The sequence below is a fragment of the Nicotiana tabacum genome, chromosome 13 (assembly GCF_000715075.1).
Source record: "Nicotiana tabacum cultivar K326 chromosome 13, ASM71507v2, whole genome shotgun sequence".
NCBI classification, from domain to species: Eukaryota; Viridiplantae; Streptophyta; class Magnoliopsida; order Solanales; family Solanaceae; genus Nicotiana; species Nicotiana tabacum.
This window is the reverse complement of record NC_134092.1, coordinates 3,274,173-3,289,530: the sequence shown is the minus strand read 5'-3', so window position 1 is coordinate 3,289,530 and position 15,358 is coordinate 3,274,173. Positions and strand designations below refer to the sequence as shown.

At 39.6% G+C, this 15,358-nt stretch overlaps 1 protein-coding gene across 1 annotated transcript; it reads left to right on the top strand.

The window, feature by feature from the left end:
* Positions 1 to 2,799: 2,799 nt before the first annotated feature.
* Positions 2,800 to 4,720, top strand: LOC107816001 (uncharacterized). Its single transcript, XM_016641664.2, has 3 exons — positions 2,800 to 3,438; positions 3,530 to 3,737; positions 3,924 to 4,720. The coding sequence occupies exons 1-3, from the start codon at positions 2,800 to 2,802 to the stop codon at positions 4,718 to 4,720; spliced, it is 1,644 nt and encodes a 547-aa protein (XP_016497150.2).
* The last annotated feature ends 10,638 nt before the right edge of the window (positions 4,721 to 15,358 follow it).

Below are 15,358 nucleotides of genomic sequence, written 5' to 3'. Positions count from 1 at the left end.
CCGAACCCGAACTGCCTAAAATTTTACTGGAGCATCAAAAATGAACTTAGGATAAATAGTCACCATCTCGCTATGACCGTTCCTCATATTTTGGTATTTTAGGGCAATACAACTGGAATTCCGCCTAATTCTCATATTTTCGTGTGCAATTGTCCATGCCTTCTATATAGGCCCGGACCACCAGAACTGAACCACCTAAAAATAATTTGGACCATAAAAAATGACCTAAGGAACAATAGTCACCGTCTCGCCATGATTGTTCCTCATTGTTTGGCGTTTTAGGGCCATAAAATTAGAATTTCACCCAATTCCCAAATTTTCATGTGCTACAACAGTACACGCCTTCAGTATGGGCCCGAGCCACTGGACCCTAATCATCTTAAATTTTGCCGTACCATCAAAAACGACCTAAGGAACAATAGTTACCACCTCGTCATGACCGTTCCTCAGTTTTTGATGTTTTAGGTCTATAAAATTTGAATTCCGCCTGATTCCTAGATTTTTGTATGCTATAGCGCACACCTTCTATATGGGCCTGAGCCACCGGACCCAGACATCCTAAAATTTTTTCGGACCATAAAAAATGACCTAAGGAACAATAGTCACTGCCTCTCCATGACTATTCCTCATGTTTTCACATTTTTGGGCCATAAAGCTGGAATGCCGCCCGATTCCTAGATTTTCGTGTGTTATAGCATACGCCTACTGCATGGGCCTGAGCCACCGGACCCGTACCGCCTAAAATTTTTTGGGACCATAAAAAATGACCTAAAGAAAAAAAGTCATCGCCTCGCCATGATTGTTCCTCGTGTTTTGGCATTTTAGGGCCATAAAACTCGAATTCCGCCTGATTCCTAGATTTTCATGTGCCCATGCCTTCTGCATGGTCCCGGACTACAAGACCTGGACCACCTAAAATTTTTTCGGAGTATAAAAAATGACCTAAGAAATAATAGTCACCGCCTCTCCATGACCGTTCCTCATTTTTTTAGTGTTTTAGGGCCATAAAATTGAAATTCTGCCTGATTCCCAAATTTCTATGTGCTATAGCCTACACCTTCTCCATGGGCCAGGGCAACCAAACCCGGACCGTTTAAAATTTTGTCGGACCATTAAAATGACCTAAAGAACAATAGTCACCGCCTCAATATGACCGTTCCTTTTTTTGGCGTTTTAGGACAGTAAAACTGAAATTACGCCCAATTTCTAGATTTTCGTGTGTTATACCCCACGCCTTCTGCTAGGGAAGAACCTACGCGTTGGGAGTCGGGGGTCAACGGAACCCGTTGGCCTCGACAAAAATATTGTATATATATTTTATATATATCTGTTAATACAGGGAGGACCCCTTTAAATATTTAAAGCGGCCCCCTAAGTCACAAAGGCTGGACAGAAGAGATGGTTTGTGGAAGTGCTCAGCAACCTTCTTTTTCCTCTGGACCTAGGTTCGAATCTGGGGTCCTACATTCCATATTATTTAATTTTTACTTTTTAACTTAAGACTTAAATAGCTTAATATTTTTTAACTCCCTCAAAGATACGAAAACAAACCCTCTTTTTTCTCCAAGAAACAAACCTTCTCAGCTTCTCTGCCTCCCTTCAACTTCAACCTTCTTTTCAGTTCTTCACTTCTTTGCATCCCTTTGAACTTCGAATCCCACTCTTCTTCAGATCTTTGATTATTTGAGTAAGTTTTTCTTCTTTTTATAAATATTATTTTTTTGATTTTTGTGATTTTGACCTAGATTGGTTATGAGCTATGACTTATGAACAGATTTACTTTCTTCCCCATTCAAAATATCCCTTTTCACTAACACCATCAAATGCAAATCCAATTAGTAGCAAGCACTTAAGTTGAACAAATAATTGATGAGTAAAGTGCTCATGTAGTCCTGTAAATTCTTCTTTTTGTTAGCTTAATTTTCTGGAGTTCTTAAATATAGTAGATAATGCTTGCAAGTTTTGCAAGAAACTTGTATTCGGATTTTAAGGATACTTCTTTTAATTTTTGAATTCGCTACTGTTCTTTTAGTTTTTGAATTCATTGTTTGAGCAGACAACAATCATGGTGATTGGTGCACATTTACATGATGTTAAATCTTTAGTTGGTGTGCTAATTCTTTTATCTTAATAAATTAATTTCATAGGTATTTGAAGATTATTTGCTAATGCTATTTGAAATATTATTTCAGTGAAGTGGATAATTTAAAACCAAGTTGTATTTAGATTTCGAGGATACCTTTCACAAATTGGTAAGTGTTCCTTCTATCTTTAAGATAATAATAATAAAAATATAGTTATGAGTTATGACTTATAATAAAATATAGTGGTGTGATTCCCCTATTAGAAATATTATATTTGCTTTTGTTCGTGATAGAAAGGGTGTGATTCCCCTATTAAAATATTGTTTTGCTTGGCATTGTTGCTTTGTAGGAAGTTTTGTTGATGTGAATTGAGATGGACATATTTTTGACGAGGTTTAATTCTTTTCAATCAAGTTCTAGTATTAGAGACAATTCCTCCCATCTTGTAGAGGATTTTGATGTGAAATCACTTAATCCTGACCCTGGAGAGAGAATACACATTGATAGATATAGCTTCAGAATACGGGATGAAGTGAGAAGACACTACATCCAAAGAGGGCCTTGCCAACCAGTTTATCACAAATTTCCTAAAACTTTATTTGGAAAAAAATGCGCCAATTTAGTCCGGGTTGGTTTAAAGATTCACATTCTAGATGGTTAGAGTATAGTGTGAAGAAAGATGCCGCATTTTATTTATGTTATTATTTATTCAAAAATGATTACCTTCATAGTAGCACGGGTGACTCTTTCAAAAATCGACTTTAAGGCTTGGAATAAAGGACCCGAAAGACTTGGTCTACATGTTGGTGAAGTAAATAGCCTCCACCATAAGTGTTTCAACAAAATGCTAGACTTGTCAAATCAATCTCAATCAATTCAAGCTGCTTTTGAAAAGCAATCTGAGAAACAAAAAAGTAAATATCGAATTCATTTAAATGCCTCAATCGATGTTGTAAGGTTTCTCTTGGACTTTGGGTTGTCTTTTCGAGGTCACGATGAAAGTGAATCTTCAAAAAACAAAGGCCTTTTTATTGGGCTTTTGGAGTGTCTTGGAAATAGGCTTCCAGATGTAGATAGAGTTATATTAAAACATGCTCCAAAAAATGATATGATGACTTCGCCAAATATTCAAAAGGATATTGTGAGTGCTTGTGCACAAGAGACTGTGAAAGCTATAAATGATGACCTAAATGGAGATTATTTTGGGATATTAGTTGATGAGTCCAAGGACATTTCACACCATGAACAAATGGCCCTTGCTTTGCGGTATGTTGACAAAAAAGGCCAAGTGAACGAGCCATTTATTGGTCTTGTTCGTGTTAGTGATACATCTGCAAAGTCGTTGAAAGAAGTAGTACTTTCTTTGCTAATGAAACACTCATTAAGTCCATCCAAAATACGTGGACAAGGCATATTTCGTTCATTGTTTTGCTCATCAATTACAGTTGATGCTTGTAGCTGTTGCTAAAAAATACAAAGAGGTGGAGACTTTCTTTGCTATTGTTACTAACGTGTTGAATGTGATTAGAGTTTCTTTTAAGCGTAGAGACCAACTTCGGGAATATCAAGCAAAATTGTTGGAGAAATTGCTAGAGAGTGGTGAAGTTCAAAGTGGGAAAGGATTAAATCAAGAGCGAGGGCTTCAAAGTCCAGGTGACACTCGATAGGGATCACATTGTAAAACGTTGGATAACTTTGTTATTTTATTTTCTTCTATTGTTCATGTGCTTGGGGTGATTGAATGTGAATGTGATGTCAATGATAGGTTGCAAGCAAAAAAATTTTCGAGTAAAATTAAAGCATCTGAATTTGTTTTCTTGCTTCACTTAATGTTGAAAGTGTTGATAATGTCAAACGAGTTGAGCAAAGCTTTACAGAAGAAAGAGCAAGATATTGTCAATGCCATGGTATTTCTTAATATCACGAACGAAAGGTTGCAAGAAATAAGAGATGAAGGATGGGAACCATTGATGGATGAAGTATCTTCATTTTGTGCAAAACATGATATTTTGGTGCCCAATATGGAAGAATTCTATATTCGTGGAAAGTCGAAATGTAGGCCTTCTAGTGTTACTTATGCACATCACTTACGTGTTGAGATTTTTTATGCAGTGATTGATTTGCAACTTCTGGAGCTTAATAGTCATTTTGATGTTGTGAGTAGTAACTTGCTTCTTGGTATGGCTAGCTTGAATCCGGCTAATTTATTTGCTAATTTTGATAAGGAAAGAATAATGACATTGGCCAAGCATTATCCCAATGAGTTTGGTGAATTGAAGTTTCGAGATCTTAGTCGCCAACTTGACACTTTCATATGGCACATGGAACATGGTGACCCTAGGTTCTCTGATTTGAAAGGAATTGGTGATTTGGCAAAAGCATTGGTTGAGGCAAATCTTGTGGAGACTTATTCACTTGTTTATTTGCTTGTGAAGTTGACTTTAATTTTACCTGTCGCAACTGCAACGGTAGAAAGAGCATTCTCATCCATGAAGTACATCAAAGATGAATTGCGTAGTAGTATTAGTGATGCATTTTTAAATAATTGTTTAGTTTGTTACTTTGAGAAGGAAGTATTTGTAAATATAAGCAATGATGCTATTATTGACCGTTTTCAAAATATGAAAGCGCGTTGAGTTCAACTATGAGTGGAAAATGTACTTTTGTTATATTAGTATCAAGTTAATGGTATTTGATAATATTGATGTTTTTATTTTGATGATAAATTATCATAGTCATTTCAAAGAGTTGCACCCAAACGTTATCGCTGGTGATTGGGATTCTAAATTTAATGGTGCCCCCATTATGCTTAAATCCTGGGTCCGCCTCTGCCTTCTGCATGAGCCCGGGCTACAGGACCCGGACTGCCTAAAATTTTGTGAGAGCATCAAAAATGAGCTAAGGAACAATAGTCACCGCCTCGCCATGTCCGTTCCTCGTTTATTCGCATTTTAGGGCCATAAAATTAGAATTTCGCCTGATTCTCAGATTTTCGTGTGTTATAGCCCACACCTTCTGTATGGGCATGGCCACCATATCAGGACTGCCTAAAATTTTTCGTACCATCAAAAATGACCTAAGAAAAAATAGTCACCGCCTCGCCAAGACCGTTCCTCATATTTTGGCGTTTTAGGGCCATAAAATCGAAATTTCGCCCGATTTTTAAATTTTTATGTGCTATAGTCTATGCCTTCAGCATGGGCCCGGTCCGCCACACCCTGACCGTCTAAAATTCTGTCGGACCATAAAAATGACCTAAGGAACAATAGTCATCACCTCGCCATGAGGAACGGTCATGGCGATGCAGTGACTATTGTTCCTTAGGTCATTTTTATGGTCCCAAAAACTTTTAGGTAGTCGGGGTCGGTGGCCCAGGCCCATGCAGAAGTCGTGGGGAATAGCACATAAAAATCTAGGAATCAGGCAGAATTCCAGTTTTATGGCCCTAAAACTCCAAAAAATGAGGAACAACCACGAAGAGGCAGTGACTATTATTCCTAAGGTAGTTTTTGATGGTGCGGAAAAATTTTAGAAGGTCCGGGTCGGTGGCCCGGTTTCCTGTAGAAAGAGTGGGCGATATCGCACTAAAATTTGAGAATCGGGCGGAATTCTAATGTTATGGTCCTAAAATACCAAAAAATGAGGAACGGTAATGGAGAGGCGCTGACTATTGTTCCTTAGGCTATTATTTATGGTGCGACATAATTTTAGGTGGTCCGGGTCCAGTGGCCCGGGCCCATGCAGAAGGCGTGGGCTATAGCACACGAAAATCTGACAATCAGGTTGAATTCCAATTTATGACCCTAAAACGCCAAAAAATAAGGAACGGTCATGGCGAGGTGTTTACTATTGTTCCTCAAGTCGTTTTTATGGTCCGAAAGAATTTTAGGCGGTCCGGGTCCGGTCGCCCTGGCCCATGCAGAAGGCGTGAGCTATAACACACGAAAACTTGGGAATCGGGCAAAATTCCAGTTTTATGGCCCTAAAATATCAAAAAATGAGAAACGGTCATGGAGAGGCGAAAACTATTTTTCCTTTGCTCGTTTTTGATGGTTTGGAAAAATTTTAGGCGGTCCGAGTTCGGTGGCCCAAGCCCATGCAGTAGGCGTGGGCTATAGCACACGAAAATATGGGATTCAGGCAAATTTCCAGTTTTATGGCCCTAAAACGCCAAAGGACGAGAAATAGTCATGGCATGGCCGTGACTATTGCTTCTCGGGTTGTGTTTTATGGTTCGACAAAATTTTAGGTTGTCCGAGTCTGGTGGCCTTGGCCCATGCAGAAGGCGTGGGCTATAGCACACGAAAAACTGGGAATTTGGCTAAATTCCAATTTTATGGCCCTAAAACGCCAAAATATGAGGAACGTTCATGGCGAGGTAGTGACTATTGTACCTTAGGTCGTTGTTGATGGTCCCAAAAATGTTTAGGCGGTAGGGGTCCGGTGGCTTGGGCCCATGCAGAAGGCATGGGATATAGCATACGAAAATGTGGAAATCAGGCAGAATTCTAGTTTTATGGCCCTAAAATGTCAAACAACGAGGAACGGTCATGGAGAGGTGGTGACTAATGTTCCTAAGATAGTATTTAATGGTGCAAAAAATTTTTAGAAGGTCCGGGTCGGTGGCCCGGGCTCCTGTAGAAAGAGTGGGCGATATCGCACTAAAATTTGGGAAATTGGCGGAATTCTAATTTTATGGCCATAAAATACCAAAAAATGAGGAACGGTAATGGAGAGGCATTGGCTATTGTTCCTTAGGTCATTTTTTATAGTGCAACAAAATTTTAGGCGGTCCAGGTTAAGTGGTCCGGGCCCATGCAGAAGGTGTGGTTTTAGCACACGAAAATCTGACAATCGGGCAGAATTTCAATTTTTTGGCCCTAAAACGCTAAAACACGAGGAACGGTCATGGAGAGATGGTGAATATAGTTTCTTAGTTTGTTTTCTATTGTTTGAAAAAATTTTAGGCGGTCCGGGTCAGGTGGCCCGGGCCCATGCTGAAGGCGTGGGTTATTAGCAAACGAAATTTGGAAATTGGTTGAAATTCTAATTTTATGGCACTAAAACGCCAAAACTTGAGGAACGGTCATGGCGAGGTGGTGACTATTGTTCCTTAGGCTATTTTTGATGGTACGAAAAACCTTTAGGTGGTGGTCCAGGCCCATGCCGAAGGCGTGCGCTATATCACACAAAAATTTGGGAATCTGGCGAAATTCCAGTTTTACGGCCCTAAATGCCAAAGGACGAGGAACGGTCATGGCGAGACAGTGACTATTATTCCATAGGTCATTTTTTATGGTCCGAAAAAAATTTAGGCGGTGGTCCGGATCCATGCCTCAGGCATGGGCTATAGAACACGAAAATCTATAAATTGGGCGGACTTCTAGTTTTATGGCCCTAAAACGCGAAAATATGAGGAACGGTCATGACGAGACGATGATCATTATTCCTTAGGTCGTTTTTGATAGTTCGGCAAAATTTTAGGCGGTCAGGGTCCGTTCCCTTGGGCCCCTGCAGAAGATGTGGGCTATAGCACATGAAAATTTGACAATTGGGCAAAATTCGTGATTTATGATACTAAAACGCCAAAAAAGAGGAACAATCACGGAGAGGCAGTGACTATTATTCCTAAGGTGGATTTTGATGGTCCGACAAAATTTTAGGCGGTCCGGGTCTGGTGGCTTAGTCTCATGTAGAAGGCGTGGGTGATAGCGTACGAAAATATGGGAATCAGGTGGAATTCTAGTTTTATGACCATAAAATGCTAAAAAATGAGAAACGGTCATAGAGAGGCGGAAACTATTGTTCTGTAGGTTATTTTTGATGGTTTGACAAAATTTTAGGCGGTCCGGATCCAGTGGCCCGGTCCCAAATAAAAAGCGTGGGCTATAGCACCTGAAAAATCGGGAATCGGGCAGAATTCCAGTTTTATGGCCCTAAAATGCAAATAAACGAGGAACGATCATGGAGAGGTGGTGACCATTGTTCTTTAGGTCATTTTCGTTGGTCCGGCAAAATTTTAAGCGGTCCGGGTCTGGTGTCCTGGGTCCAGTATCCCGGGCTCATGCAGAAGGCGTGGGCTATAGCATACGAAAATCTGGAAATCGGGCGGAATTCCAGTTTTGTGACCCTAAAATGTTAAAAATGAGGAACGGTCATGGAGAGGAGGTCACTATTATTTCTTAGGTCGTTTTTGATGGTCTAGAAAAATTTTAGGCAGTCCTGGTCCGGTGGCTCGGGCACATGCAGAAGGTGTGGGCTATAGCAAACGAAAATATGGGAGTCGGGAGAAATTCCAGTTTTATGGCCCTAAAACGCTGTTTTAAAAGGCGATCCTGGGGCGAGGCGTACCAAAAATGCCCCGGGGCAATGGCGTGGGGCGAAAGTCTCAAGAGGCGTATGCCCAGCAATTTGGGGCGTACGCCCGGGCGTTCGAGGCGCATTTTTTTTAGTGAGGAGTAAGCCCAAGAGACTTTTTCAAATTAAAACAAAATTTGTTGAATTAGTCTTTCATATAATACCCAAATTCTCAAAAGTCAGTTTGGTAATTACTCAAAAGGTTTAAAAAGGAACTCAAAAGTATTAAATTTAAAAGTCAAGACCCTTTTTATTGATTTAAGCCCTAATTCATGATTTTCCCAATTTTTTATCTTGTCTGCTAATATCTCCCAAAAGCAACCAATATTTAATTTTTTTTACAAATACAAAGAGAACTACATTCTTCTTCATAACAGCAAATTCAAAGTTCAAATTGCAGGTTAATCATCTTTTTTGTTCCTCCATATAGAAAACTTTATTATTTTAGACTCAAATTACTTGTGCTTGTAAGTAGCGTATAATAGATTATTTTGATTAGTTTTTTGTGGGGATGGAGCACACATATATATAATTTTCTTCAATTTTTATGAAATTTTACCTATTTATAAATATTTACGGTCATTATATTATTTTATAAAATATTAAAAATTAAATAACTATGGGGCTTACGCCCCGCTGAGGCATATATAAAACGTCTCGCCTTACGCTCACGCCTTTTAAAACACTGCCCTAAAATGCCAAAAAATGAGTAACGGTAATGGCGAGGCGTTGACTATTATTCCTAAAGTTTTTTTTTATGGTCCGACAAAATTTTAAGCGGTTCAGGTCCGGTGGCCCGGGCCCATACAAAAATTTGGGAATCTGGCAGAATTCCGATTTTATGGCCCTAAAACACCAAAAAACGAGGAACAGTGATGGAGAGGAGATGACTATTGTTCCTTAGGTCATTTCTAATAGTCCGACAAGAATTTTAGGCGGTCCGGGTCCGGTGGCCCGACCCTATGCCGGAGGCGTGGGTTATAGCACACTAAAATTTGGGAATCGGGCGGAATTTCAGATTTATAGCCCTAAAACACCACAAAACGAGAAACAGTCATGGCAAGACGGTGACTAATGTTCCTTAGGTCATTTGTCATGGCGAGATGGTGACTAAGTGTGGGCTATAGCACACAAAAATCTTAGAATCGAGCGAAATTCCAGTTTTATGGTCCTAAAGCGCCAAAAGATAAGAAACAGTCATGGGGTGGAGATGACTATCGTTCCTTAGGTCATTTTTATGGAACGACAAAAGTTAAGATTGTCCGGGTCAAGTCGGACCCATGCAGAAGGCGTGAGCTAAAGCACACGAAGATCTGAATCAAGAGAAATTTCAATTTTCTGGCCCTAAAATGCCAAAAAATGAGGAACGGTCATGGCGAGGCGGTGACTATTGGTTATCAAGTCGTTTTATATGGTCCGAAAAAATTTTAGGTGGTCTGGGTCCGGTGGCCGGGCCCATGCAGAAGGCGTGGGCTATAGAACACGATAATCTAGGAATTAGGTGGAATTCCAGTTTTTTAGCCCTAAACACAAAAAAAAAGGAATGGTCATGGAGAGGTGGTGAATATTGTTACTTAGCTCGTTACTTATGGTATGTCAAATTTAGGTGGTTCGAGTCCAGTGGCGCCCGTGCAAAAGACGTGGGGTATGGCACAAGAAAAACTGAAATCGGGCGGAATTCTAATTTTATGGCGCTAAAATACTAAAAATGAGGAATTGTCATGGAGAGACGATGACTATTGTTATTTAGGTCATTTTTGGCGGTCGAGATCCAGTGGCCCGAGCCCATGAAAAAGGCATGGGCTATAGCACACGAAAATCTGGGAATCGGGCGAAATTCCAATTTTATGGCCCTAAACCGCCAAAACATGAGGAACGGTCATGGCGAGATAATGAATATTATACCTCGGGTCATTTTTTATGGTTCGACAAAATTTTAGGTGATCCAGGTTTGTGGCCTAGGCCCATGCAGAAGGCATGGGCTACGCATACGAAAATCTGGGAATTAGGTGGAGTTCCAATTTTATGGCCCTAAAAACCAAAAAAAATGAGAAATAGTCATAGCGAGGCGGTGAATATTGTTCCTTAGGTCATTTTTTATGGTCCAAATTTTTTTTAGGTATTCCAGGTCCAACGGCCCAGGCCCATGCAAAAGGCGTGGCTATAGCACATGAAAAACTGAAACCGGGCGGAATTCCAGTTTTATGCCCATAAAATGCCAAAAAATAAAGAACGGTCATGGTGAGGCGGTGACAATTATACCTTAGGTCGTATTTTATGGTACTGCAAAATTTTATGTGGTCCGGGTCCAGTGGCCCGAGCCCATGCAGAAGGCATGAGCTATAGCACACGAAAATCTGGGAATCGGGCGAAATTCTAGTTTTATGGCCCTAAAATGCCAAAACATGAGGAACGGTCATGGAGAGACGGTGAATATTATTTCTCGGGTCATTTATTTATGGTCCGACAAAATTTTAGGCGGTCCAGATCCAGTGGCCTAGGCCTATGCAGAAGGTGTGGGCTATAGCACACGAAAATTTGGGAATTAGGAGGAATTCCAATTTTATTGCCCTAAAAGTCAAAACCTGAGGAAAGTCATGGCGAGGCAGTGAATATTGTTCCATAGGTCATTTCTTATGATCCGGAAAAATTTTAGGTGGTCCATATCTAGCGGCCCGGGCCCATGCAAAAGAAGTGGGCTATAACACACGAAAAATTAAAACTAGATGGAATTCCAGTTTTATGCCCAGAAAATGCCAAAAAATGAAGAATGGTCATGGTGAGGCGATGAATATTGTTCCTTAGGTCATTTTTTACGATCCAGCAAAATTTTAGGTGATATGATGTAGAAGGCGTGGGCTATAACACACGAAAATCTGGAAATCAGGCGGAATTCCAGTTTTATGGCCCTAAAATATCAAAAATGAGGAATGGTCATAGCGAGGCGGTGAATATTGTTCCTTAGGTCATTTTTTATGGTCCAAAATTTTTTTAGCTGGTACGGGTCCGGTGTCCGACCTATGGCACACAAAAATCTGACAATCGGGCGGAATTCCAGTTTTATGGTCCTAAAACGCCAAAAATAAGGAACGGCCATGGCAAGGCGGTAACTATTGTTCCTTAGGTACTTTTTTGATGGTCTGTAAAAATTTTAGGCAGTCAGGGTCCGGTGGACCGGGCCCAGGTTGAAGGCATGGGCTATAGCATATGAAAATATGAGAATCGGGTTGAATTTCAGTTTTATGGCCATAAATCGCCAAAAAAGAGGAACGGTCATGGTGAGGCATTGTCTATTGTTCCTCAGGTCATTTCTATGGTCCAAAATTTTTTTGAGGCTGTCCGGGTCCAGTGGACCGGGCCCATGTAGAAGGCGTAGGCTATAGCAGAAGAAAACTTAGGAATCAAGCGGAATTTCAGTTTTATGGCCCTAAAACACCAAAATATGAGGAACAGTCGTGGAGAAGAGGTGACTATTGTTACTTAGGCCTTTTCTGATGGTCCAACAAATTTTTAGGTGGTCTGGTGGTCCGGGCCCATGCCAAAGGCGTGGGCTATAGCACACGAAAATCTGGGAATCAGGAAGAATTTCTATTTTATGGCCCTAAAACGTCAAAAAATCAGGAACAATCATGGAGAGGTGGTGACTATTTTTTCATTGGTCATTTTCGATGGTCCGGCAAAATTTTAGGCGGTCCGGGTCCGGTGGCCCTAGCTCATGCAGAAGGTGTGGGCTATAGCTGTTACACCACATGTTTTTGTACGTGAGAGTACGTCGTAATTTAATTAAAGTAAGCTCAAATATTTAAGATCATGAATAACTAGTACCAAGAGGGTTGAAAAGCTTAGAAGCTAAACGAATTGAAGAAAATAAGTTTCGTCGAAAGTCGACAAGTTTGAAATGTTATAACATGTACTTTTCTGGTGAGACTAGGGTGCTTAACATGATAAGTAGGTTATGTTATGATTTATTTTTGTCGTATGATAGTCGTGTGTTACGTTTTGAAGTCAAGCGAGTTTTGGAACAAATGTTGGCAAAGGTCATCACAAGTTACATTCATAATGTGCTCAAGATTAGGTCAAATGTAGCTGAGCTTTTCTCCCAATATACTTGGAATTAAGGGATGATCCAAATACCATATTGAAGGTCTACGAGCCTAGTGTTTAACACATTAAACCGTTTGGCAATACGACATCAGAGTAGAGACATATTCGTATTTTTGTGAGACTGCGCAAGCAGCTCCCATGGGACCCACATAGGCAGTGGGTGATTCTCCAACCTTTAAGGATCGGGGTCAGTTTTCGACCAAACCAGACCCTATACTCTCCTAAAACACTCTCAAATCAGTCTCCATGATTCTAGAGTGAAAACCAAAGATAAAAACGTGAATTCAACGCTAGAAATCTCGTGGTGCTTCCTAGATCATAGTTCTTCATCTTGTGGCTGTTTTGGAGGATTCTTCAAAGTGATGTAACCTCAGATTTCGTATTTTTCTTGTTGATTAAGGTAATAATCAGTCCCTAACTCATATATATTAGAGTTTCAAGGAGAAATACAAGTGTTTATATGCCAACTTGAACACAAAAGTTGATTCAAGAAGAAAATACAACTCCTATAGTGTTGTGGTGTGATTGAGGGTTGTTGTGAGCTACACCAGCTGGGTATTTCAAGTTGTATCTACTTCCTAAGGTAATTAAATCATGTTCTTGGTTGTGCTTAAGGTTAATCATGTGTTGATTGAATTGTTTGAGTGAAAATCTACAAGATAGTAATTGACATGGCATAAAGAATCGTTATCTTTTTTTGTGGGTTGTGTTGAGGCTATATAAATAGTTTGTTGTGTCTGGAAATTATTATAAATAGTTTGATTATATTTTGGCTGCTGTTGTTAGCTTATCCATGGTCTAATTCAGTTGATTGAAGAAAATAACATGAAAAACAAGAGGTTGACGATAAAGGTTAAGGTACTAGGCATGTGGACTGTTTTTGAAGATTATTCTTATGATATTTTGGGCTGAAAATGATATGGTAAGCATAAGTATGATGTTATAGATGTTGTAGGCATATTTATGGAAAAGGAATTGGATTAAATTATATTTTGTTAATTATAAATCGAGCTTGCAGCTCAAAATGGTTGTTGAACTAATCAGAGAGCTTATTGTGAATTATATTTTTGCCTTTTGGGATGTTTGTTGACTTTTAGTAACTTATGGGATGTAGTATAAATAGGGGAAGTGCTATCCGTTTTCTTGTAAAATATTGGTTTTGAAATATGAGAGTTACAACGCTTATATGATGACGACGAAGTCGGTTTACTCATTATAGATGTAAGAAGATCATATTAAGCTTGGTTGACGATTGGAGAGAAGATTGCAAAGGTATGTTAAGCCGCTTTCTTCTTTCTTTTGGCATGATCGAAAGTGAAATGAACGTAAACGATATGTTATTTCATAACGGATCTACTCCTAGCAACTAAGGCTGTCCATATTGTTCTTTCCTAATAAAGTTTTTCTAAGCAAGTCTGTATGATCCTTGAATCCTATTGAGGTTCATATTGATGGTATGGATGTCTATAATGTTAATCGAAGGTACAACGACTTTACGTCACTTCGAAAGGTTGAGAATGTGATTCCATGAGTCTAGCATGCATTATATATATGTATTTATTTTACTTTATCGAGTCGCATTGCAGTCGGTCGGGTACGACACTTATTGTCCAACCACTGATGAGTTGGGTTTTACCGAGCTCCACGTGGCCATGTATGATTCTACCGAGCCTTATGATAGCCAGGTATGTTTTTACCGAGCCTATTACGGCCGGGTATGATATGATGATGATGATGCCCACAGAGGCATATGTATATATATATATATATATATATATATATATATATATATATATATATATATATATATATATATATATATATATATATATATCATGCATTTCATGTCAGTAGCCCTCAGAGGCACTCAGATGTTACATGTTGTATTTTCTCTATATCTCTTTACATTACTATTCTTATTTATGCTTTCCCGCCTTACATATTCGGTACTTTATTGGTATTGACGTCCCTCTTGCCTGGGGAAGCTGCATTCCATGCCTGCAGATCTCGATAGACAGGTTGACAATCCTCCTAGTAGGCTATCAGCTCAGTGGAAGGTCTTGGTGTACTCCACTTGCTCCAGAGTTGCCTATTTGGTCAATATGATTTGGACATATATTGATTAGTATGGCGGGGCCCTGTCCCTCTCTTTATGATGTTTATATACTCTTAGAGTCTTGTTGACGGATGTTATGTATATGGATATATGGATACTTGTATGGCCTTGTCGACCTATGGTTTGTGTGCACAAATGATCATGTCGGCCTTATAGGCATGTATGTCACATGTATAAGTTTGTATATCATTTGGGGTCATCCTATGTCGAGTATTCCCTTATTTTTTACTCTGGTAATCTTATGACGGCCCTTCTGGCCCATTTACCTATGATGGTATAATAAGAAAGATATGTTACATTGGTACTCTATCGAGTAAGGCACTGGGTGTCTGTCTCGCCTCCCCAGGTTTGGAGCGTGACAAACTTGGTATCAGAGTTGTTCTATCCTAGGGAGTCTACAAGCCGTGTCTAGTAGAGTCTTGTTTATGGGTGTATTGTGCATCACACTTATAAGCAGGAGGCTACCGGGCATTTATGACCGTCACTCTTTCTTCTTATGCTAGATCGTGTGATAGAGCTCTGTTGTAAGAATTCAAACTCCTAAATTCTACTTTATTCGTAATACAACGATACCTACATGCATAAATACAGTTTGTAAGAGATTGAATATGGTTGTGGAAGTTTTGAGTTAGAGGTACTCGATTTTTCATCATGCTTATGATAAGTAAATATATGGTCTTTAGTAGATTATGTGTGT